This window comes from Podarcis muralis, chromosome 1 (assembly GCF_964188315.1).
Source record: "Podarcis muralis chromosome 1, rPodMur119.hap1.1, whole genome shotgun sequence".
Taxonomy (NCBI): domain Eukaryota; kingdom Metazoa; phylum Chordata; class Lepidosauria; order Squamata; family Lacertidae; genus Podarcis; species Podarcis muralis.
In genome coordinates this window covers 97,615,554-97,642,714 of record NC_135655.1, presented here as the reverse complement: position 1 = coordinate 97,642,714, position 27,161 = coordinate 97,615,554, and the positions used below count along the sequence as shown (strand labels likewise).

General features: G+C 41.5%; 1 protein-coding gene across 1 annotated transcript in view; it reads left to right on the top strand.

The window, feature by feature from the left end:
- The window catches only part of LOC114584522 (von Willebrand factor D and EGF domain-containing protein-like), a 193,440-nt gene that overhangs the window by 56,107 nt on the left and 110,172 nt on the right, over positions 1-27,161 (top strand). Inside the window, exons 6-12 of the mRNA XM_077935769.1 lie at positions 533-622; positions 4,760-4,895; positions 8,049-8,266; positions 11,156-11,229; positions 13,349-13,625; positions 16,167-16,381; positions 21,451-22,403. Of these exons, the coding sequence (XP_077791895.1) occupies positions 533-622; positions 4,760-4,895; positions 8,049-8,266; positions 11,156-11,229; positions 13,349-13,625; positions 16,167-16,381; positions 21,451-22,403 (1,963 nt within the window). The remainder of the gene's footprint in view (positions 1-532; positions 623-4,759; positions 4,896-8,048; positions 8,267-11,155; positions 11,230-13,348; positions 13,626-16,166; positions 16,382-21,450; positions 22,404-27,161) is intronic.

Genomic DNA, 27,161 nt, shown 5'->3' with positions numbered 1-27,161 from the left:
TTAAGAGCATTGCTTCAGGATGAGAACAGAAATCGCGTAGTGGCAGCGGGAGGCCCCATTAGCTAAAGTGATGCTTCAGGTTAAGAGCAGTTTTAGGTTAAGAACAGACTTCCAGAATGAATTAAGTTCTTAACCTGAGGTACCACTGTACTGATTAATAACCAGATGCCCTAGTTTCCAGCTAGCATTATTTCTGAATGTCAAAACTACCTGATCCAAGCCCTCTATACTTGCCTACCCAGAGTGAGGGATATCAGCTTTTAATTGCTACAGAAGACACCTATGGATATCTGCAAGTACATGGAATTTTCCATTTCAAGGTATAGGAGGATGGCTGCCCCCCATGGGTTCCCCACTTGGCGAATGCATTGGCTTTGCAGCCAGCAAAGGGAAAGACAAAACAGCAAAATCAGTCTTCATAGAGTAGAATATCTCAGCCAAACCTTTACAACACCTTCAATCACTCTTCATAAATTCTTAATTTAAAAAGAAAAGAAAAAAAGTTGTAAAATGGACAATTTATTTATTGCAGGTCTTTTGCACTGTCACAGCTTTTAGGTGGAACTCTCCTGATCAACAGTCTTTCCCTGAAGAAAGCGATGGATTCTATGCTGGGATTAAGGTAACAGCAAAAGACCTCATTTAACAAACTTCTCTAGCATATCCTCAATGGAGATTTCTATATTAACCACCTTGCTCCGCAAGACAACACACTGTAAAATTGGCTTTGGTGATTATAAACAGTATACTTCTTAGGTGCCCAAGGAGAAAATGTCTCCAAAAATTGCCTGCCATTCTATCAATCATTCTATCAGACTTTCTAAAGGCACTAACAGCTACAGCATCTAGGTGCCGAGAAATGTATTGTGAAAGCGTTTCATGTTCATTCACCTTCCGAGAGGTGATTATATGCAACCTTAAGTAGATAGGCACAGTTCTGCAAATTCAGAGTGATTTGGTCATAATGCCTGAGCACTTGCGGTTGTCTCTCACAATGTGAAATAAAAGTTGGGACGTCTTTAAATGGACAGCTTTTTGCGAAGACTGGCATTTAGCGTCTGCATCCTTTGAATGCTTCGCTCTCCCATTCACAAAACTCTGGGGGCAACCCCCCATTATGTTAATGGAGAATTTTAGAAGACTAAAACATTTTCTGACCTTGGCTGGCCATTCAGTAGCAGATATTTCATAAAAGAGCCATTCTTTCCCCCTTTGTTAGCTTTTTCTGGAATGCAATATAAATAACTGGCCAAAAAAGAAAAAAGAAGAAGTCATTCCATTAAGGAGGCTGTAGTACAGATTAGTTTTCAAAAGCTGAGCCTATAAAAACAAGGACCTGCATGCTAAGTCTGCCATTATTATTTATGGGACAATACATTATTTATGGGGCAGACTTCACTTTGATTCATACCTAATGCCTTTGATGGGAGACCTAACAGCACAATCCCCATCTTTGGGTAATGTGGCATCTCTCTCTTTCGAAAACTCATATGACACCATAGAATGCAGAAACCACAGAGATACAGACTCCAGAGCAGGGCGAGGGGTGCATCTACCTGGCTCTCAATACCTAGCCCATGTCCCTTCTACAGGCTACAGTTCTCTCCGGCCCCATTTTGCTCCCCTCAAGTGTTTTTGTTTGTCTGGCATAACTCCTTGAACTGTGCTAATGCCTCTTGCTTGCCTGGAGGGTGGATGGAGAGAGATGTGTGTAAGAAACCTATAACTTTGTGTGGCTGGAATGCAGCCTATTTGTGGAACAAAGGTTCAAGTCACACTCAATACTCTGACCACTTTTGTATCTGTCTCCACCCACCACTGGCTTGCAGTCCTCAGATGGTTCTCTGAGAGGGAAGGAATCCCCTGGGCCCAAAACAAACCAAAACAACACAAAATCTGCCCTTGCTCCAGAAACTAAAATACAGGGACTGTGTCTTCTTTAAAATTATTATTATTTTGCTTTGGCAGCAAACCTGGGAGAAGAAAGAATCTATCTGTTTCCCCTCCATTATCATTCTGTCATTTCATTTAGGGTTAGACAGAATGGTAAGATGTGATGGGCTCTGCAGAAACCTCTTTTTTTTCTTTTTTCTTTTTTGAGTGGGGTGTTGTATGTGGCACAATCATTTCCAGTTATGGGTTGTCCATCTTTATCTTCAGATGCATAAGTAACTATTCCATGGCACTTGTTTATATGTAACCATCAGGGAGTGACTCTGTATTAGAGCATATACTCAGTATCTATAACAGCTGTTCTTCTATCTCCAAGGTGATGCCCTCAACGTACTGTTGGACTGCAACTCCCATCAGCCCCAAGCAGCATGGCCCACGTCCAGGGATAATGGGGGTTGGAGTCCAAAATATCTGGAAGGCACCAGGTTGGGGAAGGATGATCTATAAGGTTTCTGTTTCACCCTAGCATCTCCAACTGGATATTCGAAAGTAGCAGGTACTGGGGTGGGGGAACCCTACCTTAAGCCCCAGAGAGCTTCTGCCAGTAGTGTAGCCAATACTAAACATGATGGAGAAACAAATGGCCAGACTCTGCACACTCAACCCTACCATTAGGTTGAGTGAGGGAGCTGCTTGAGGCAGTACGTAGCTGCTTGAGGGTGAGGATTAGTAGGGAGGTGTTGAAAGATAGAGATGTGTGTCTTGTCTGCCTCTGTGCTGTCTACACAAGGCAGCCATGGAGTGCAATGGAGGCTGCTGTCCTACTGCTAGTAATGAAGTAAGATTCAGCTGTCTGCCCAGCTGGCTCTTGTACGTGGAACAGGGAGGTGTCATCTCGCCTTTCACTTCAGGCAACAAAATGTCTCAGGTTGGTCCTGGACTCTGCATAAAGCATATGCATTAGCATAAATTAGTCCCCCCCCTTTACCTTACACATAGAAAGTAGAGTAATGTGCAAGCCATATGACCAGCTAATTATCCTAATATACAGCCCAGCACATTTTAATTAACTTTTTTTTTTAACTAGTAGCTCTGCACTGAGCAAATCGGTTCCATGCTGTTAGTTATTAGGATTTTTCAAAAGGATTTTTTCTCCTGCATCAGAAATAAGAAACAATTACCCTGCTATTCCTGAAAATGATTTTGTAATTACTGAAGATGTTCAAAAGCAAAAGGTAACATTAGGAAATTAAGGCAATTTTTACTTAATAAGCAATTACGGTGGCTAATTTGGCAGAATGTTTGAGAGCTAAGCAGAAACCTCGGCGAGCCACCAAAATAGCAATTTCACCTTATCTTGGAGTAGCAGCAAGCTCAGATCTTCTTAACGTGCTATCAAAGTCGTGAGAGAGGATAAGGAAGGCAAAGGCTGAATAAGACACCATGTGAAAACCCTTCCTTAGTGACTGGTTTCAACAACGCAAAAGCACAGCAATAGGTGCAAATAATTTGTCTCTAAAGCAACTTGAGGCTGCCTCCTCTCCCCCTTTCCTGTTATGAACACAAGAAGCTGCCTTAGCGTGAGTCTGCCCATCAAGCCCATTATTGTGCATTCTCACTGACAGCTTTAGATCCAGATCTTTCCCAGCTCTGCTATCTCTGAGGGTCTTTAAATAGGGAAGTTTGGCACTGACTCTTCTGCATGCAAAAGTACATGCTATACCACGGAGCTGTGACTTCTCAAGACATTGCCCATATGTCACCAACATAGCACCTGCGGCCACACATGCACCTACAGAGGTCTTCCCTGGTGCAAACAGGATCCCATCCCGCAGAGCTGGCTCGCCCAGGAGGTGGGGAGGAAACACCTGCCTCAGGCAGTGGAAGTGCAAGAGGCCGTGCTCTGCCTGCCCCATCACTTCTGCTGCCTAAAGGAAGGCATTCCGGCATGTGCCATTGGCGTTTGTCTTCTCTGTCCCCAGGTGGAGAAGATGAGCAGCTACGTTTTGAGGTGCACCCCGGCTCTTACCAAATTTGGCAAAAGCCAGGGCATTTCCGGGTGACACATTGCTGATTGAGTCCCACTCCCCAGATTGGAGAAGCTAAGCGGCAACATTTTGAGGAAGTGCCCCGGCTGCTGACAAGTTTAGCAAAAGTTGGGGGCGCAGTAGCAGGAAGGGCAAGTTTTGAATATCTTTCCTTCAGAGATTCAAAACTTTGAAAGAGCCCAACAAGACAATGACAATAATCCACCAACAGCATACAAATCAATATGGCTAACCTGATCCAAAACACCCACCCACCCCACTCACACACGAAAACAAAGATCACCACAGCTAATCACAAACAAACAACCACACCTTAGGCCAACCCCAACCTCTCTCACCACCAAAGGAACACAAGTGAACAGCAGAGAACCTGCACAAGCAACGCTGACACCAAACCCTACATATATTAAGAAAAATAGAAACATTGCCATCTGACCCCACCCATCTTTCCCCCTTTTCTTCCTAATGTCTTAGCAAATGAAACTGATTTGTAAAAATGTTACATGGAAAAAATACGAGAGAGAGAGACATTGCACATACTTTTGTAAATCAAGAAAATCTTTAATAAAAAACAAAAAAAAAATCTTGGAAACTACTCTTCATTCTCCCTCCCCAAATTAGCCTTAAAAAAATGTTTTTTAAAAATCTAGATATTGCCTGCTTTTTCAGGGAAAATCTTCCTCCTTCTTGAAAGGGAAACTTCTGATGCAATAACTGAAAATTCACTTGTGCCTTAAATCAGAGGCCATTTGCCATCAAAACAGGCCAAGGCTTAATATGAGTGCAGTGTAAGACTGATCATCTGTCTCTATTTCCAGTTTGTGCCAGAATCCATACAAATTGCAGAAGATAGTGAAGAGCATATTTTGACAATCCTAAGTACCATCCCTATTACCTGTCTGGGCCAGGATGACATCTGTAAAATTACTTTGCAGCTGACTACCGGGGATTCTGGTAAGAGTCTTATGTCAGTGAGCATTTGATCAAGCACTTTTGCTGACTTTCCCTGAAATCTCTGTAATGAATCTAAGAGCATAGCATAGGTAGGAGAACCGCCATCATTTACTGCTAGAGGGCTTCATAAGACAAACAAAGTGATTGGCTATAAAACCAGAGAGATGGGGGGGGGGGAGTACTTAAAGCTTGTGGTCAGTGCATTAAAGTATTTGGCTTAATGTTTTAGGCAAATTTGACTAATAACGGTATTACTTATAGTCACGCACACAAAGGTGTGTACACACGTGTGTGTGTTTGTGTGTTTACTGCAATAAACTCACTTGCTAGATCAATCACTTCCTCTCAATCCTAGTTTCTTATTTGTAAGATTTGAGCATATTTGTATGGAAGAAAATGATATGATGATGATGATGATGATGATGATAATAATAATAATAATAATAATAATAATAATAATAATAATTGCACATTGGCCCTGTTATGTTGCTAGCCACTGGAGTAATTTCTTTGGAAGCCTGGTGATGGCTTAAAAATATCATTGCTTTGAGAAGTTGTGCCACTGTAGCAGATGTCATATCCTGTGTACTCATCACTAACTAGTGCAATAAATATTAGGATCCGGTTGCAATGTTACTTAGATGGTTAAAAAATAATGGGTGGTTCTTCTTATCAGGAACTACTTCTCCTTATCATTGAAAGCTCTTAGGCTGCAATTCTAAACACACTAACAACTAAACACAGCAGAAAGACGTCAACATCCAAAGGAGTGCACTGCTGTAAATCTGTTCTACAGTTTACTACTGATGCTTCAGAAGAAACATCTGATGCAGGCTGAAATTATAAATGAAGCAACACGCAGTGCACACAATCCAAAAAAGCCCCCAATAAATAGGGAGCTACACACACACACACACACACACAGAGAGAGAGAGAGAGCTATTTGTGCAACAGACTCCTGCTTGTGCAAACTTCCCCGTCTCCCCCCCCCCGCATCCCTCATGTACTTCTAAAATGGGGGATATACAGAGGGGAGGGAAGAAAGGGGAAGCCCCACTGCCTTTGCTAGTGCAACACTGGATCTTGCACATAACATAACTGACGGCAAGGGTCAAACTACAGTGTCCATCACCCGCGCTGGGTATATGGGGCAAAAGGGGCCTAAACCCCCTCAATATTTTGAGGTAGGGGGTGCAGCCCCCCTAATATTGAGGGGGCTACCATCCCCCACTGTCCCTGGGTGAGTGCCAGTGTGGCAAGTGGGAGGCCGATTTTCACCCTCCATGCTGCCCTCTGCAATCGTCAGAGCATCCCGGTAGACAACCCCACGTCCAAGCAGGTGTGGCCCGACGGGGGGCGGGGCACCACACATGTGATGTCACACACACTCGACAGTCCCACCAACTCGGTGTGCCTGGTGCCCAGAATTCTTTGAGGAAAAGAATGTGCTTCAAATGTATAGATGTGCACATAGTAGATGACTATGAGCTGTGATGATTCTCTATCCTAAGGCTTGCAGTGTAATGGCATATTTTATCCTGCGAACCTCCCTGAGACCTTCAGGTATAGGGTGGTATACAAAACAAACAAACACACAAACAAACAAACAAATTAATAAAATGCCTACCTGAGAGTAAGTTCCATCAAATTTAATAGGACTTAGTTCTTAGTATACACATATATGTAGGGTTGTGATTATTTCAGTGGTGTTGAAGAAGATTGTTTCAGTGATATAAAATACGACACATTTTATATTAGTATGCATTTACAGCTAAACATTTCATGAGTATTGATATATTTGTGTTATTTAACTGATCCTTGATCTAAAGGCCATTTCACATTTTACCTTATCTGACACAGAGATTGTCAGTATTGTGTTTAATGTATGAAGAGTGACACAAATGTCATTTTTTTGGATGAAGTACTGCTGCTGGGAAGCTGATATAAGAGTCCTTATGCAGAAAGACATTTTCTCAATCCATCACCTGTGACAAGGCTCCCCCCCCCCGCCCAAAGTGAAGATGACTTGTGCCAGAAAGCAATATGTGAAGAAACCTATAGAATAGGGTTTTTAAATACTTAAAAAAAAAAATCAGCTCATGTTTGAGGCTGCTGGATGTAAAATATATAACACAGATTTAAATGACATATTTAAAATTGAAAGACCTACATTGGCTCCCAGTACGTTTCCGAGCACAATTCAAAGTGTTGGTGCTGACCTTTGAAGCCTCAGTCCAGTATATCTGAAGGAGCGTCTCCACCCCCATCATTCAGCCCGGACACTGAGGTCCAGCTCTGAGGGCCTTCTGGTGGTTCCCTCACTGCGAGAAGCTAACTTACAGGGAACCAGGCAGAGGGCCTTCTCAGTAGTGGCACCTGCCCTGTGGAACACCTTCCCACCCGATTTCAAAGAGAACAACAACTGAAGGCAGCTCTGTTTAGGGAAGCTTTTAATGTTTAACAGACCACTGTTTTTTAATATTTTGTTGGAAGCCGCCCAGAGTGGCTGGGGAAACCCAGCCAGGTGGGCGGGGTATGTATGTATGTATGTATGTATGTATGTATAAATAAATTATTATTATTATTATTATTATTATTATTATTATTATTATTATTATTATTTCACATCTAGCAAAGCTAAAATATCAGCACTGAAAATCATAGTGAATATTGGTCATTCACAAATGCAGAAAGAGATCTCCAAATTCAAGCAATCTCATGATGAATTCTGTAAAACAGGAGATATCTATTTTGATTTGTTTTCTGCTGTGATGCATGTTCTGGTGAACTAGCCTTTTATATAGCCTTTTTGTGCTGGTACTTACCAGTATGGAGTACTGAAACCCTTTTCTTTTCTTTTCTTTTCTTTTCTTTTCTTTTCTTTTCTTTTCTTTTCTTTTCTTTTCTTTTCTTTTCTTGGAGGGAGAGAGAGAGAGAGAGGTGGTATATGAGATTTAAAATAGAGAGAGAGAAGTGTGTATTTTTCTTGCTGTCATTTTTGCATGTAATTGTTTGAGTTCATGTCTGGCTGTTGTAATAGCAACAATTATTCTGATCACAGATGGAAAACCATCCATCTTCCTTTGATTAAAAAGAAAACCTAGCTATTAACTTCTCAACAGAGTTATGAATGCCAATATATTTGCATTTTAGATGATCTGGGAAGGAGGTCCCCAGACATCGCTCTCTCAGCATGCCAGGTGGCTCTGGAACACATGCCCTGCGAGGAAGGTAGCTGTGCAAGAGCTTCGGTAACTGTAAGGGCTGTGAATGACTTTGCCGAGGATGGAAACCTCACCAGCTATATCAGAGTGGAGCCTGTCCAAACGAGCGAGCCGCTTTGGCGGGATTATACACCAATGGATGTCAAAGTAGGTTTAAACAAACAATGAGTTTGATAGGAGCATTCTAACCAAGGCATTGCTGTCCTATTTATTTTTGTATTTGTAATTCACTTTTCTGTCCCAGAGAAAATCCCCCCATCCACTTTATGTGTACCCTTGTATCATGTTCTCCCCTCCAACCACCCCAAGTAATTTCACATTTGATAATCTGAATATGGCCCGAGAACTGCAGCTAATCATGTCTCTCTAGCGAGCGTAACTTTTTAATATTTTTTATTTTCAAATACAGTACATGTTTGTCCCATTGTGTCCCATTTGGAGCTATAAAGTTAAAAAAACAACACTACACCTAAAATGTGTGTGAAGCAATCTTAAGCGTGCTTGAGTGCAGACGAAGGCAATGATCCTAAACACATGCATTTGAAAGTAAGTCTCATTGTCTGATAGGATTTACATATGACTAAATGCTTATGATCAGCAAGAAAGCTAAGATTGCACAACCATAATTGAAAGGAATCAGTGGAATTTCTGGGGTAAATCCTAATAAGTGTCTTGAGATTCTGTGTCAATGTTTAACTCTCTGTGGTAGACATTGACACTGAATGTCAAATTTGTTGTTCTAATAAAAATATTTGTTTCATCTGCTAACAAGGTTCTGGGTTCTGATATATAGTTGATCTGATTATATTAAAAGCTTACAACAATGAAGTCAAGATCAGGCTCTAGTTAAAAATCTTCACTAAGTGATTTAATTCAAACTACATACTATAACATGTAAAGGTCAAAAGAGCCAAGAATTGCTTGCTTCTAAATATGATAATGAACTACTGTTGGAATATACCCTATGTAATACTTCTGGTTTTGAAACTGGTTTTATTTAAAGAAGTGCCTTAATTTCAGTCAGATATCTGCTTCTTTCATTATGGGGAAAGTTTCACATTGCCACGCTAACAAAGCAACTCATTATATAAGGAGGTTTTGCTTGACAAATTTGATGTTTATGAATTCTGATATGAACAGACCAGATCTTGGATTGATGTGCAGATCTGATCAGAATTTAGTATTTATCTTTGTTCTCGTTCTTGAAGGTTCAGACCCAAATATTGGCTCAAAAAACGTAAAAAACCTGTTTTTAAAATGTGTATTTTCCGAGAATTTTGTTTGGAAGAACGTACTTTTAAAATATCATGGAATCATAGAAGTGTAGAGTCATAAGGGATCCCAAGGGTAATCTAGTCCAACCCCCTGCAATGCAGGAATCACAGCTAAAGAATCCCCAACAGATGGCTATCCAGCCTGTTTAATAACCTCCAGATAAGTGCACCACCTTCTGAGATAGTCCATTTTCCTGTCAAGCTGCTTTTGCCATCAGAAACTTCTTCCTAATGTTTATCTGGAATTTGAATCCCACCCTTTGGAGTAGCAGACTTGGGTACTATGGCATCCTGTGCAAAGCCAACATTTGGCAACTCCCCTCCCCTGGAGGTGCCCAGCTTTGGGAAGGAAGCACAAGGGATTTGAGAGGATCCTGGAGCCCTTCCACCTCCTTCCTAAAGCTGAGAAAGTGCTAACTAGGCTTTGAGAAGGAGGCAGGAGGATTCCAGGACTCTGTCAGAGCCTCACTCCTCCTTCCCAAAGCCCAGTTCCTTGCTTACTAGGTTTTGAGACCGTGATACCTCGGCTCAGTGCCCAGTGCTTGCGCATTGCTCAAATGGCACTAAATCTGCTCCTGAAACAAGCTTGCTCCAATGTTGATGTGACTTCCCTTCAGATATTTGTAGATTGCCATCATATCACCTTTCAGTCTTCTCTTCTCCAGGCTAAATATACCCAACTCCCTCAACCATTTCTCATAATGCTTGGTTTCCAGACCCTTTACCATCTTGGTCATCTTCCTCTGCACATGTCTCATCTTGTCAATGTCCTTCTTAAACTCTGGTGTCCAGAACTGGACACAGTACTCCAGGTTGGGTCTGACCAAGGCTGGATAAGGTAGCACTATTCCTTCCCTTCTGGACATTATACATCTGTTGATGCAACTTTGAATGGCATTAGCTTCCCACCCACTTGGTGAATCACGCTGTCGCCTCATGCTGAGTTTATGGTCTACTATGACCCCTAGATCCTTTTCACATGTACAGTTGCCAGTGTCACCCATCCTATATTTGTGCATCTGATTATTCCTGCGTAAGTGTAGAACCTTATGTCTGTCCCTGTTGAAATTCATTTTGCTACTTTTGGCTCTGCAATCTGTTAAGAGCATCTTCAGTACTAATTCTGTCTTCTGAGGTATCAGCTACACCTTCCAGTTTTATATCATCTGAAAATTTGTCCTTCACCAGGGTTGTAGCTGACAGTAGTCACACCCAGAACAGACCTACTGAAATGAATGAACATGATTATGTTAAATCCATTAATTTCTGAGTATTTAATTAGATGCAACCATCATACTTACATGTGAATTTTCTTGTGGCTTTTAAGAACTCTCAGATTAACACAGAAACTAATGACTTATTAGTAAGCACGTGCAAAAATGACATGGATCAGAAATAATTGATTCATTGATCGCTGCTTTGCTTTTCATGATTCTAGATTTCACACACTTCCAGTTAAAAACTTTTTTATTGTAAACTTTTTTTGGATGGGCAGGGAGAGACTTGTTTTTTTGCTGATGTTTACCTAGAAGAAATAAATTATATAGCCTTTATATACTTGCTGGGTGCATATAAAATAAGTAATGATAATAAGTAAAACACAGGAAATACTGATCCTGTAACACACTTTAAAAGTCACATTTTGTTTCATTCACCCATAAAAGTCAAATGCAGCCCATAATGTTTTATGAGTAAAAAAATAAAATAAAAAATGGAGCTCTGCCTCAGAGACTGTATGCATTACACATCTCATTTTAACTAGGTCACAGTTCAAGACCTCCCCACAGAGAACTGCTACTCTTTGACTGATCCACACATCATCACATTTGATGGATGGTGAGTATTCTTTCATGAAGCTATTTGGCTTCACAATAATGATATGCTTTAGTATTCTGTTCAGCTATCTAGGATGCTATTTTATGAGTTTACAGTAAATGCTGTAGTGCAGAATCCAAGGGACGTTAAACACACACATGGAAAAAAAATGCCTTCCAAGTTTCTAGCATTTGCTGTCAGACCCAGAAAGACTTGTGAGACCAGAAAATAGGATGATAGTTATAGCTATTAAAATATAACAACAAACCAATTAACCAGATTAACTAAATTCCAATAGCTTCTGCAAATGAGGATTTAATTAAGGCTGTGTGTACGCTATACCTTTAAATCACATTTGAAGTATATTTTCCTCCTCAAAGAGCTATAGGTGGTGCAATTTCTTAAGAGGTGCTGGGAATTCCAACTCTGTGCGGGGTTAACTACAGTGCCTAGAATACTTGTAAAGGTATTGTGTGCACACTCCTGGACATATAAACTGGTTTTGTGTGCCCCCTCCACAAGAGGTCTGAAGGGTGGGAACATGAGAATTGGCCTATTCTGTGGTGGTTTCCTGTTTGTGGATGCTCTCCCCTGGGAGACTTGCCTGGCACCTTCAATACATATATTTAGGTGCCAGGCAAAAACTTTCCTCTATAACCAGGTATTTGGCCTTTAACTATCTGTGGCCTTTTGGAAGTAGGTAAGGTAAAGGTAAAGGGACCCCTGACCGTTAAGTCCAGTCGCGGACGACACTGGGGTTGCGGCATTCATCTCGCTTTATTGGCCGAGGGAGCCGGCGTACAGCTTCCGGGTCATGTGGCCAGCATGACTAAGCCGCTTCTGGCGAACCAGAGTAGCGCATGGAAACGCCATTTGCCTTCCCATCAGAGTGGTACCTATTTATCTACTTGCACCTCTTGAGTCATCTTTTAAGAAGGGAAGAGGGTGGCAAATGCGCCTCCATTGAAGTGTGGGAATGACATTAAAGAAGCAGGACATTTTTCTTGAATATATTCAAAGCAAAGGGATAACATTTTATGAGAATCAAGCCTAATGTAAGTATGAACGATGGCTAGATTTTTATTCAATACATTTTGCTTGGTTCATAGCAAGTTTTGACAGATGATCACGTTGACCCTTTTGTCTCATCCCATCCCACAAGATGACTGTTCATAGGATTATGCCATAACACTGAAATCTAGGAAACTGTGATCCTTAGCATATTTGCTCCAAAATGTTCCATTAATTTCAATGAAATTTCCAAGTGATTGTTATTAGGTTAGACTGTCACAGGAATAAGAGCCTTCTGTGTCAGTTGCTTTTGAAAAGCATCTTGTTCAGCCATATGGAAAAAGCCAATCTTCTGTGAGCATTTTGCATGGAATCAACACTCATGTAACCACCTCAGCTTACGTCATCCATAGCTAAATGCAGAGTGTGCTGCAGCCACCATGTTGGCATGTGTTCCAGAGCAAGAACATCATCAGCTTCTCAGTGAACCCTAGTAGACTTGAGCTCATGCAACAGTGAAGAGTAAAACTGACAAATTGTTCCAGACGTGGCCATTTGCCAGCTGAGAATCCAGTTAAGAGTAAAACTTATGTTTACAGCCAAGATGTTCTAAAGGGGGGAAAATATGACTTCATTTTAATGCGATTCTGGCAGAGCCCTAATTTTTCATTTGAAATGTTCACCTAGTCATAGTCAACCTTGTCGAAGTGGGTGATTAGTCACAGAAGATATTATTTGAGTGCTGGTTTTGCTTTGAAGAACATCATGCTGTAAAGCATCCAGTTACAACTAAAACATATTTATTAAGGCCCGGAGGCAGAGATATTTTCCTATTTACTTTTATCAAATGTTTATCCTCCTTATCCATGCCTGTTGCCATGGCAGCGGCTCTCAGGCAGCTATGAGCTCCTCACATGAATTCTTATGCACTCCCAGCTAATAACTCTGGTGGTATTAGTTTGCTTATGTTGATGAAAAAGTGTTTCTTCACCAAGAGTTTATTTTCTTTTCCCTCTGAGGCCAGCCACCAAACTGGTCTAATTAGGGAGCCTTGTTGGCTAGAGTAAAAATGAGCAGCTAACAAACTGTGAGTAAATCCTTCCTTTATGTTGTTCTCTTGATTGCTTAGGCGTTATGACAGCTACATGACTGGAACTTTTGTGCTGTACAGAAGTCTGAACCGAATGTTTGAGGTGCATGTGCGTCAGTGGCATTGCAGCAACCGCCATCTTGCCTTTGCTTGTAACTGTGGTGTTGCCGCATGGGAAGATAATGATATCGTCATCTTAGATATGTGCAATGGGCAGTTTCTGGAAACCAAACCTCAACTGGCAATTAAAAGCATCAAAGCCTCGTCACAACCAAATGTCAGAATCATGGAGTCCTATGGAGGGAGAAAAATTACCGTACGTATCTCAAATTTATTTGGGTTTTGGTTTTGATAATTACCAACGAGAGAGATTACTTTTGTAACAAAGCAGTGTGAAAGATCGAGTATCCCTTGCTAAGTTGAATGGCCAACCACTGGTGTGTATTAGGCTGTCCTAGCTGAGGTAAATTCCACTCAATGTAAGGCTAAGAAGTGTCTTCCAATGGACAGAATACTGCCCATAAAACATCATAGCAGGAGTTCAAGCCCTGACTTAGCCACAAGCTTAATGGTGGCACTGAGCAAGTCACATTCTGTCTCATTACAAGAGGCTTGCCTTTTTTTACAGAGCGGTCACTATGGTCTTTGATAAAGCAAAGGATTTCCCTGACTTGGCTGATTTACTGATTACAGTAGGGTTTGTGTCCAGCCAAGCTAATGGAAAGAGTGTCTAGATCCAAGTGAAGGGATTGGTGCCTGACCAATTATAGGTGAGCACAAGTAAGTTTTAAATCCATGTCAGACTAGGAAGAATCATCGATCCACGGCATTGCTGATGTGGAAGCCAACATCCTGCAATTCCCCCCACATTCATTCGTTCATTCATTCATTATAAGACTATTTATACAGCACTAATTCAAAAGGGAAAAAAAATATATAGTGGTGATGTACAACCAAAACCAAGTAAAACCTTTAATATATTATAGAATCATAAAATACAGAACCAAATGACCAACAGTAAATAGGATTAATTATCTAAGAACACTTAACAAAACAAAAAACTCTCACTGGGGACTGCTACCTGGTTCATAAATAACGCAGGTCACATAACACTGATCCTGAACACTGATCAAGGTGCTAGTGTTGACCTACAAAGCCCTAAATAGGTTGGGCTATGGGTATATAAAGGAACACTTCTCTCTATATCAGCTTGCCTATGCTGATGGGGGCGGGGCTTGTCTCAACATCCCAACAACAGGAGAAATATCCTGGGCAGTGAGTAGTGATACAAGAGAGATAATTTTTAAGCCTAGGTTTCAGATGGGTTCCTTGCCAGTGCACATACAGAAATGGCTTAATTTCAGAAGGAGGAGGGTGCCACAAGACAACACTATCATAGGCATTGCCTCACAGTCTAAATGGCGTATCATTGACATACTAATGCACTGAAGAAACTTTGGCTCCTAAGATGAAGAGGGCACTACCTTGAATCCCGGAAGAAAGGCAGGCTATAAAATGAAACACAAACCTAGAGAAACATGTGATAATATGGCTGTGTACACACCATACATTTAAAGCACATTATTTCCCTGGAAAAAATTATGGGTATGGCAGTTTGCCATGGGTGCTGCGAATTGTCGCTCTGCAGTTCCTGGGATTCTTTGGGGTAATAATGTGCTTTAAATGTGTGGTGTGTGTGCATCTTACAACTGTGAGGAATTTCCATCAGGCTTAAGTCCTCACATGATCAAAACTAACTCAATGTTTTCAGAATAAAAAGCTGGCCCATTTCCCACCTTGAAGGAACAACCTAAGCCATTTCTATAATGAGACAACTGTTCTGTTCAGTTTAAAATACAATCATTTCCTGTGTGAATTGGTCTTACAAGGAATATTCTAAAAGTATTGGCTATATATATATGAGAATGAGACCATTTCCCAAGGAAAATCACAGAGGTGATCTTATTGTCATGTTGTCAGTTTCGGTTTAAGAACAGCCCTGTTTAAGAACTATTCAGTTTACGAACTCTGCAAAACCAGAAGGAGTATCCTGGTTTGCAAACTTTACCTCAGTCTAAGAACAGAATCCGAACGGTGGAAGGGCACTGGTGGCGGGAGGCCTCATTAGGGAAAGTGCACCTCAGTTTAAGAACGGTTTTGGTTTAAGAACGGACTTCCAGAACGGATTAAGTTCATAAACTGGGGTACCACTGTACTTCTCCCTCTATCAGCATCAAGAAAAACAGATCCTAATTGTAAATACAATTTTGATCATGTTCAGTATAAATAAGAGAGCAAGCATATGAAGGTCTACTCAGACATAAGTACCCTGAGTTCAGTGGAGCTTACTTCCATGTAAGTGTGCACAGGATTGTAATCTGAAAGTGGCATGCAGGTTACCTGGGAGTAAGACTTCTTGAACTCAATGGAGCTTTCTTCTGAGATATATTGCACTGTGGGTTACTGATGCCAATAGCAGGTCTCAACTTATTTTTTATTGTGCGTATGACATGTTATTGTGTGTGCATGTCTCTGCTTTGATGCTTAATTTATGGGATGTTGGGGGCCAGAGGCAGCCTGCCCCCAGCTTTTTATATGGATCCTCTTAGCTGCTCCTTAAAGGTTACATCGGGAAAGATTTGGCCAAAAATGTGGGAGAGGGACTCAGTTTGTGTAGCTTTCATTAAGACTTCTCTACTGTTCTCCCAAAATTCAAGCACTGGCTGGTGCGCACGCACGCATGCACGCACACACGCACACAGACGTGCGCGCGCGCGCGCACACACACACACACACACACACACACACACACAATTGCTGATGGAGTTCATATTCACCAGATTTGCTCCTTCTCCAGATCTCATTCCCTTCAGGAGCATTTGTTCGAGCTGATGTGAGCGACTGGGGAATGAGTTTGACAGTAAGGGCACCAAGCATTGATTTTAATAGCACCAGAGGTTTATGTGGCATCTTTGACAGAAACAGTCAGAATGACTTCCATGGGCCTGATGGGAGCCCTTTACTGTCTCGCCAGAATAACACGTCTGAGGAGGACTTCATAAAAGCTTGGAGGTAAGGAAAGGAGATTTTCAATGGTAAGGGATGCGCCGAAAAATGAATCGCCATTATAAGAGCGTTCTATACAAGCTGTTCAAAAAGTGTTCGTTTAATGATCCGGCACAGAGCTGCAGTGACAAAAGAAAATGCACTGGCCTTCAAGACCCCTCAAATAATACACATTTTCAGCTACTGTTAGAGAGAAGTTTCATATTCACAAATGACGTCACATTGCCAACTGCCCTGAGATCCTTCTGAGCTGTTACAAAGGACAGTTCCCAGCCATCCAGGAAAATGTAAAATAGGGACAGAAGGCAGAAATCGAAGGCTTTGATATTTCCTCTGTTCTTTAATTTCTGAATGCTGATGCCAAGTACATGGCTGTGGAATTCAAAGACAGATTTTGACAAGATGTGGCAAAGTGCGTAGAATGAAATGTTAATATTTAAGAAGCCTATTCTGTTAAATAAATAGGACGTATAAAAACCATCTGATATGGCTGTTCAAATGCCAGCTGGAGGACTGAGTATAGGCACCTTCCATTTCAGAGAACTTCCAAAAGTGGAATCCAAACACCTCCATTCTTCTTCTAAAGCAAGTGTGGGGCATTTTTAACCCTCCTGACGTCACTGAACTATAATTCCAAGCAGTCCCAGCATGTATGGCCTGGGAGTTGTAATTCAGCAGAAACTAGAGGGCCAGAGGTTTCCCACACATCTTCTGAAGCATCTTTAGCTGTGACCAAGCACTTGGGAAGTACTAAAGCTCCACAGTCCAATATAATGCAGGAAGAATGTGACTATTAAGGTGAACACATGCAGCAACTTGCAGAAGCAATTCTGGCTTCTGCAGTCAGGAGTTTTAATGGAGCAGCATTGTTTCTTTCTGCTGTCCTCCGAAATGCTGCAAAATTCAGCACCCCTACAGAATCATTTCTATGGTGGAATAGTGGACCTCTGCCCCTTACTGCCACTATGTGCCTTTCACAATGTGTGACCTACGGGTTTCACAGTTATATGACAAGGCTCAGAACACAAATCATTACCTGCCCTCCTTTTTCTGAGTGCAGCAAGTAATGACTTGCTCTCATCACGTTTTCGGACCTCTGTGCAAAGCCTTCACATCACACATTGTGGGAGGTGTGTGGTGGACAAGAGCAGCACACACTCAGTCACTTATGCTTTGAGCCAAAGTCTTCATGAACCAACCTGTACCTCTCCTTCAATATCAACACTCCCTCATTAGGACTGATTTGTACAACATGGATTTGCAGCACATGCCAGGCCATTCTAGGTTCAACTTTCCTTAAGGCACTTTCTACAACCTGAACCTATTATGGAGGAGTTCACGGCATCAGCACCCAAAAAGGGTCTTGTTTTCCCCATAGCTGCAACCTTGGATAAAAATCAAAATCAAAATTGCTCTCAAATGTTTCTCTAGTTCTCTCTTCAGCTTGCTGCTTTCCTTCCAGATCACGTTACTGCTCCAAAACTGTCTACTCTAAACTCTGGCTTTATCTATTGAAGGAGGGGCCCCCAACCTATTTGCTGTCTCACACTGAGCCCCTTAATTCCCCTTAATGGCTCATCACCCAGGCTTTCACCTTCATAGCTTGGATATTCTAGGAATTAGAAGCCTTGATTAAATTATAACACTTGCTGGATTAAAAAGGTCTGGAACACAGCTTCAGACCCCAAAGTCATATCTATTAGCCCAGGGCGCACTGTTTGTGGATGTTGTTAATTCAGGGATTTATGTTGTATTCAATATAGGTTTTACATCAGAACTACATATGTGGGAAATGAAACAGATGAGAAAACACAGCAATGTTGTTCATATAAATAATGAAGCTCTCCAGATTTTCAAAAATGCTAGAATGTTTACGAAATCAGGTAGAAGTAATGGAGATGGAAGCTAGTAAAGCATTTTCAATTGGCTGCCTTCAAGCACTTGGAACTTCAGCACCTCCAATCACCAGGGACCAGTTGGAGAGTTCGCCTACTGGTAGTTCTGTTCTCTTATTTCCACAGCCATTGTTTGTTGCAGCTGTAAAACTGAGGGTGTCCCATAGCTGTTTAAAGCACTACATACTTCCTGCAAAAATAAAAGAGTTTAGAGTTGCAATCGTATCAACACTTAACTAGGAGTAAGACCCATCAAACTCACTCTGTTAGCACTGTTAAAAGTTATAAACTCCTTTTTAACCTGCAACTCAGGATATTGCTTAATGATTCTAAGGAAGTTGACCGTAGTCCATGAAAACCTATAAATGTATGTGTGCTCTAATAAATGAGTCTTTAAGGTGCCACAAGACTTGCTTTTTCTTATCATAGTTATTTTTGCTTTTAAGCAGGTATACATACTTAAATCCCGAAAGTCAGATTGGAGTGATACAGCCACATTATTGCATTTCACTCCAAGTAAAAATGTTATTATTAATAATATTTTTCCTGCTCACTTTCTTCTGAAGGTTAGCAAAATAATAATAAGTTCCAGTTGAATTCTAAGATTGTTGCTACAACCCTGCTGATAACAGTTTGTTATCTTCATCTCACCAATGCATGTTCATACTTTAAGATCCAAGCAGAGGAATTCATGCTTTTTCCTGTTAGCCACTGGAGTAAATAAGTGTTCAAGGGCATTATTTTGAATACTTCTATTACCTTATACAGCTAGGGGCCATATACATGTTGAAGGAAGCTTTCTTGCATTTATCCCTAGCCGGGTGAAAAAACTTCATGTGCTACATGCACAATTCCACAGCCCAATCCAGCAATGGAGGTTGTAGGCACATGCCCCCTTTTAAAAAGCCACTATTCCACTGACCATTTGTTTAGTATGGAGTCTTGGGATTGAATCCAGTCATACAGCCCCTCCCCCTCTCTTTTTGCTTCAGCTGCAAGTGGAGGGGAGACCACTTTCCTTCTCTGATTGATGTTATTTCACCTTCTTTAAAAAGTGCTTTGCATGTGGACTCAAACTCCAATTATTTCCTTGTAGCTTTTTAATCCAAAGGATAAATGCTGATGACCTTTGCCAAGTAATCACTTATGATGTAACCATTATGTAAAGCAGTAATCTCATCTACAATGTCCTATTAAGTGCTAAGGAGAATTGTAACTCTCTCCTTGTTTCTGACCAGGTATGCACTATGTACACACTTCAGCCTATGAAATGCTGGGCTTTGGAGTTTTCCAAAAGCACTTTGTAGACATCTCTTTGCAAGTGTCCATACCTGCACATTAAGCAGACAGTGTGAGCAGTTTTTAAAGCACAGTGGTTTGTTGGTGTTGTTGTTTTGCTCCTTCCTCTTTCAGCACCCCAACCCCTTTTAAAAAATAATTTTGCCTGTAAGTTTATTGATATACTAGAGATAGCAGAGAAGGCAGACAATGTACTTTATGGCTGTGTGTATACATATCCACTGATCGATGGATGGATGGTACATTTCTCCTCAGCTTTTGGCAGGATGCTAAGTACACATGTGATCTCTGGTTATCACTCTAGGGAAGCTTATGCATTATGCCATACACATGTACAGATGTTTGTGTGAATGACTGTTCCTGTGGTGAATTAAATGGATTGAAGTCCTAAAAATGTGGAATATTGATTGGGTGTACTGATGCACATGTGTGGAGTATATGATCACGTGCGATGTTCAATTGTATCCACCCATTCAGGAAGGAAATATGTGGGGAAAGAAGGGTTCATTTTCTTAAACTAGAGATCATTGGTTATACTGCAAAATATTGGGGCTCTGTGTTTTTCATATTATAGCTGTCATGGGGGAGACAACTTGAAATATTTTCAGATTAAAATGCAACTCCTTCTTGCTCTCTAGGCAAGATAAGCTATGTCCAGAAACCGGGGGCGGGAGGGGGAGAGATGTACAATGTGAAGAGGAGGAAGAATTTTTAGGTAGCACAGAGGCTGGGTTAGCAGGCATTTCTGCATCAATGAGATGTTTTGTCAGTTCAAACATCTCTACTGAGAGAGACTACTTAAAATGCAAGCCATTTGAGAAATGTACATGCAGCTGGAGTTTTCTTTGAAGTTTTAACACAGCCATTTCAGCATTGCTGAAGAAACAAGCAGCTACAGTGGAAAGTTCAATGAAATGAATTTTCATTGGCTCCTCAGTGTTACCTAGATGCTGGGTTGCATTTGGCTTAGCATGTTACAGGCTGCACAAACCTGCCACAGGTTATTACTATTTAATTAAAAAATGTGGAATTTTGTACTCATATTGTTTGTATTTCAGTGTATTTTCTGTATTTTACAAGATAAATATGGAGGATGCTAGGGGCTGAGACCCTCTTTGCTGCATTCACCACTCCCTGCTATTCCCCCCAAGTTAACCCCATAGAGTTTCCCTTTCCCATCCCATGCAACTACTAAATTCACTTTTCACCTTCCCAACTCCATTTCAGAAGCCACTTCTCTCTCTTTTTCTGCTGCCCTGCTTTGCACACATTTTCACCTTCACCCCATGCCTTCTCCTTCTCCTTTTGCACACACCTCTTGCACACAGACCCCCCCCCCAGTAACCACTTGCATCTTCCTCCTTCCACACATTGCAACTGCTAAACACCCTTTTCATCGGCCACCGATTGTGAGGCCACCATTCCCTCTCTTCTTACTCTACTCAAACTTCTCCTTCAGTTCTTCAGCTGCCACATGTGTGAGAGACAAAGGATGTGGAGCCCCCAAATACTCCAGAGTAATTTACTTAAATCTCTACCATGGTTTGAAACTGCCATTTTCCTCTTAGTTCCCTCCAGCTCTGCTTTACTCAATAGTCTGCTATTTTAAGCTACCACTTCTTCCCTCTCAGTGTCCCTTGCCTTTTCTCCCATGCAACAGACATGGGTGCTGTGCAGCCTGCCTTCACTTTTGGTTCCCTATCCCACCCTGATATCATGCCAATCCAGAATTGTGACTTGGCACTACAAATCCTCCAACAGGGGCTGTGTGATGATATACTTACATTTTTATTAAAGAGATAAATAACTATGAAAGTTTGATCAGTGAGAGAACACCAAGCCTTTTTAACTTTCTGACCTGCTTCTCTTTTATTTTATCAGAATAGCTCCAGGGATGAGTTTGTTTGACAAGACTCCACCACTGTCAGAATGGAAGAAGAGGACACATTACTGTCTGTGTCAGAAGGAGCATTCACTGTATTTACAGTCAGTAAATGCTCTACACACTTTTCAGCATTCTCCCCCGGAATCTTTAGGTTGTTTTTATGAGCGTGTGGATTACAATTCTGTAATCCCATATCTAGATGTCACATCAGAACATCCTACTAACTTGGACGCTGATTCTGCATTCCTAGCTGATGGAATATTATCACCTAGGTCTCTTGAGCAGTGGCATTTGCCTCAGGCAACCAAAAAGAAAGACAGCCCCAATGGCCTTTTAAACCCAATTGGTCAAAACATCTCATTGAAAAAAACAGGAAATGAAACATATTTTGAGTCTTCCGATCATTGGAAGGAGCTATCAAGAGAAAAAAGGCAAGAAGCTTACTGGGAATCCTTATCTGCTTCCTCTTCTCAAAGCTTGAGTCAGGCTGACTTGGAAAGTTTCACCTACTTTTTCCCAGAAGATTATTTTGAAGGGAGGCGGCCTAAAGTTCAGGTCACATGGCCTACTCCAAGTGGCCTAACCTCAGCAAAAGCCTTAGCAAGCTGTCAGAAGGTTCTTGAAACCTCTCCCATTGGCTTAGCTTGTAAAGGGCTTCTGGGCACCCAGCTGGATGCGGCTATTGAAATGTGCCTTTTGGATGTACAAAGCAAGGATGACCTCACATGGGGAGAATCAATTATTGCATTTCTGGAAAATTCCTGTGAAAAAAGGGTGCTGGAAAACATAACTATGTGGTTTGATCCAACAAGCGAGCTACCTGCTACACATAAAGAAATAATCAGAGCTCTCAGGTGCCCCAATCTCTGTAATGGACATGGGCAGTGCAGTATGTGGGGATGCCAGTGCTTTGAAGGATATGATTCCCATGACTGTGCAACCGCCAAAAGTGAGTAAGAAAAGAATTATGTTTGTTCGTAACCTGTGTATCTTCCTGTAGCATTTGACTTAATGGAACATCTGCAGAGAGCAATTTGCTCTTCAAACAGCTTCACTAGTTAAGACCTATGATGAATTAATAATCAGGTTTTGACCTTGACAAGCTGATCACAATACCTGACTGTCTTCTCTGGAGGCGTGTGGGTTTGTGCACGCAAGTTTACCTTGGTAAACTTGCAAAAATGGATTTGACAATTCCCTTAAACAAACTGGTTTGAGAGAAGTGATTTTTTTTCTTATCATCCCCATGCTACAAAAACAAACTCCTAAAAAAAAGAGAGAGAGAGTCCCCAACACAGATGTTATACTAATTTCAGAAGGCTCAGTTGCAGGAGTGGGGGTGGAGGTGCCTTGGGGCTTCATTCTCCCCACAACTTTTTAACATCTATATTGCAATATTGGGGGTGACTATCTGGAGGTGTGGACTGTGATGTCATCAGTACACAAACGACACTCTGTTCTACCTTTCTTCCCCGTCTACTCATTCCATGGAGGCTATTGAATGAACTGATGTCTGGAGGCAAATTTGAGCTGGATCAGGACAAACAAGTTGCAGCGGCAGCCAGACAAGATAAGGATGTTGAGGGTAGGGAAACCACCTATTCTAGAAGGAGGTTTGCAACTGATCCATAACCAATTGGACTCCTCCTTTTTACAAGCTCAAGCTATTTATTTTCTAACCAGCTCAGAGTTGTCAATTGCAACTTTACCTGCAGAGGATGGATCTCACCTCAGTTATCCATGCACTAGTGACATCGAGACTGGATTAATCTAATGCACTCTATGTGTGGCTACCTTTAAAGGTGGTTAGAAACATCAACTGATGCAAAATATCAGGTGCCAGGCAGTCGGAACATGTGACACCTACAGTCACTACACACCAGGGGTGCCAAGTTGAATAAAATATTGAGGGGGCAGGTAAGCCCTGCCCCACATAATCAATCACAAGACGCAGCATGCACACACTATTTGAATGGCAATGCCCATCAACTTTGATGGGGGACGACCCCCTCAAATATTTTATTGGGCAAGACCAAAAGGACCTCAGCTCCTAGGAGTTGGCTCCTGTGCTACACACACACACCCTTTATAAATTTGGCTTCAAATCAAATTAACTTGTATGACAACCAATTCTGATCAATTTTAAAAAATGTTTACATTATCCCACAGATGAAAAGCAGTATTCTTTTCTTTTTAAAAATAGTTCAGTTTTGTAGGGAACTTTGATTCTCATCCCTTCTTCTTCTTCTTCTTCTTCTTCTTCTTCTTCTTCTTCTTCTTCTTCTATTGTTTCCTGATATTTTAACTTTCTGACATTATATTATAAAATGACCAACTAACCCTTCAATCTTAAACACACATGTTTAGGAGAAAATCCCACTGATACCAATATAACTTGCTTCCACATTGCTATTTGTGGTTGTAGCCTGTCCACTTACATGAGATGGAGACTAGGAGCTGACAATCAGACTGCAAAATCAGAGGAGACTGCCAAAGGGAGTCGCTCTCTCTTCCCCCGCCCCCCATTTCATTTATAAAGTGATGGCAAAATCTCCAACAAACAATGTCAAGGTAATGCACAGCAGCCATTCCAAAAGGTGAGGCTGATGGACCTGGGAAACCTTTAACATTTGCTTTTTCAGTTTTCCATAATACACCTGAGATTGCGTGTTGTTTTCTCATAAAAGGAAGCTTCATCTTAAAGATCACTCACCCAATTCACACACAGTCCTCCAGATACATATTAACCACTTGGGTGCTACAACAGAGATAAGGAAATAATAAACAGTTGCACTTCTTAGAGTGATAGCCTGAACTTATGACAAATAATATTATTGTGCTCTCTTTTAAGCTGTGGTAGATGTATCATGGGAAGATGTGTTGCTGCCAGTATAGCCATCTGAGGGTTATCTAGGCCCAGGTAAACTTTAAGTGGCAGATAATAACGGAGAAATACATATGCATACATATAAACAGATGGAATGCAGGTGGCGCTGAGGGTTAAACCACAGAGCCTAGGACTTGCTGATCAGAAGGTCGGCAGTTCGAATCCCCATGACGGGGTGAGCTCCTGTTGCTCGGTCCCTGCTCCTGCCAACCTAGCAGTTTGAAAGCACGTCAAAGTGCAAGTAGATAAATAGGTACCACTCCGGTGGGAAGGTAAATGGCGTTTCTGTGCGCTGCTCTGGTTCGCCACAAGTGGCTTTCTCGTGCTGGCCACATGACCCAGAAGCTATACGCCGGCTCCCTCGGCCAATAAAGCGAGATGAGCGCCGCAACCCCAGAGTCAGTCATGCCTGGACCTAATGGTCAGGGATCCCTTTACCTTTTTACATATAAACAGAGCTTGTTTTCAGCACCTGTCAGATGGGTGCTATTGTCAATATAAGAGAACAAGAGAGGTGTCCATGGTGAGGTGTCCAGCACCTTTTTCTAGAAAACCAGCACTGCATATAAACATATACTATGGGAGATGTTCAAGTGTTACTCAGAGTAAGCTCACTGAAGTTAATGGATTTTAATCATGCGCATTACTTTCAATGTCTCTACTCTGAGTAAAAGTTAACTGAACACCACCCTTTCTCACATCCACTCTTAATTCACTTACGCTACATACATACTTCCAAATCAAAGTGCAGGATCAGGGGATTGGAGATACAGAATTAAAAATTGCTACTTCATGAGTCCCTTTGTCCACCTTCCTTCTCTGAAGGACTGGCCTGTGTAGCAGGCTACTTGTCCAGAGTGAGCTAAGGCCACCAGGGTATTCTGCCCAGACTAGACTTTCCTTGTCACCTTTGCAGCTAAATGGCCTGGAACCCAAGTACCTAAAAGTGCACCTTCCCCAATATCAATAATTTCTGACCCTATGGTCTGCGGCCTCAGTAATGGTGCTGCTTCTTAGTGAGCATGTCCCATTTGTGGAATGCCCTCCTTGGCCAGGTGTATCTGTCTCCCTCATTCTTGACCTTCAGGTTGAATTTAAAAACATTGCTCCTGGCACCCCTGAGATAATTGTTGGGTAAAATGCATTTTATAACCATTTTATTGCTGATTTTATTGTACCAGTTGCTGGAAACTGCAGGATGAGAGAGCAAACTGGGACCATCTCTTCCAAACAGAATAGCACCAACAAATTTGTTATGTTTAAACCTACATTTTTAAAAACAACAACAGCTCAGGTCTCTTTGAATGGAGCCTCTTAGCATTATCTCTGTGTTTTTTCACAGACAAAACTCCCTTCCCCTTAACAACCAGCTTAACCCTCTGAAAAAACACACACACAAAAAAAATACTCTCTTTTATAAAAACATGCAACAAAACAATGTACTAACAGAACGATAGTTTCCTTGACTTGTATGTCAAGTGTGCATAATTATGCCTTCTGTTGAGGAATGTATACCTTGATACTTGTGCTATAGGGAATAAAGTAATCCTCCAGTGAACCTTTCAAGAAACAAAAAGGTGAAGACATTGCAAAAAAGGATTGCAGAGACAACGTGAAACATAGCCTTGGTACCTGCATTTGATGAGCACAGGCAAGAAAAGCAAGCTTGAATTGGTATTGAATTATGTTTGCTCTCTGGTATTTTGTAAAAAGCCATTCCATTGAATTGTATAAAATATCAGGTTTCAATGTATTGTCTATAACGTAGTAAAAAAAGAAAGCGTTTCATCAGAACATAAGAAGAGCTCTGCTGGATCAGGCCCGGTGACTTATCTAGTGCAGAATCCTGTTCTCGGAGTGGCCAGCCAGATGCCTATGGGATGCCCCAAAGTATCAGCTGAGCTGAGATAGTTTTCTAGTTCCAATGTACCTTCCTGCTTAAAATATAGGGGGGGGGGGCAGTTTTGTGTATTTCAATGAATTTCTTCAAGAAAAAGAAATAGGGGTTACATAAGAACTGTCTTCTTAGATGAGACTGGTGGTTTATCTAGATCAGAGTTACCCCTTTGACTGTGGCTGAACAGATGGTCTGGGACATGGATGGAGAACTTACAGCCCTCCAGAGGTTGCTGGACTACAACTTCCATAATTCCAGAGCACTGGTCATGCTGGCAGGATAGATGGGAATTGGACTCTATCAACATCTGGAGGACCAGAGCTTCCTCAGCAATGACCTAGGGAGATCTGTAAACAGGGAGAGGTAGTGATAGACACCCCTGTAGCTTATCCCCAGGGTGTACTTGGAGGAAGTACGTCTGTAAATGTGGAGGCTGTCCTTCTGTCAAAACTCTGAGTACAGTCATACCTTGTGTGGCGTTAGGTTCATGTTGCGTCTTTTCAGCTTGCGAACGCGGCAAACCCGGAAGTGTATACTTCCGCTGCACGTGCAGAAGCGCTCTATCGTGCTCCACACTTGCACAGAAGCACCGCTCTAGTTGTGGACTTTTCAGGGTGCGAATGGCACCCTGGAACGGATCGTGTCTGCAACTAGAGGTACCACTGTAACTTGTAGACAGATCTAATACTATATTATCATATTTTCTTTTCTGTCTGTTTATTTTTATACTGCTCCTTTTAAAAGCTATTGATGCTAGCTTCCATCACAAGATCTTTGGGTGGTGAATTCAGTCAGGGTTCAGGGCAAGATGCACAAATGGGGACTAATGGTTATTCTATAATTACACATTTCTGAAAAAGTTACAAAAACACTCAGAGATATTTGCCAGTACCTACGACCAAAAGAAAACCTGGAATATTATA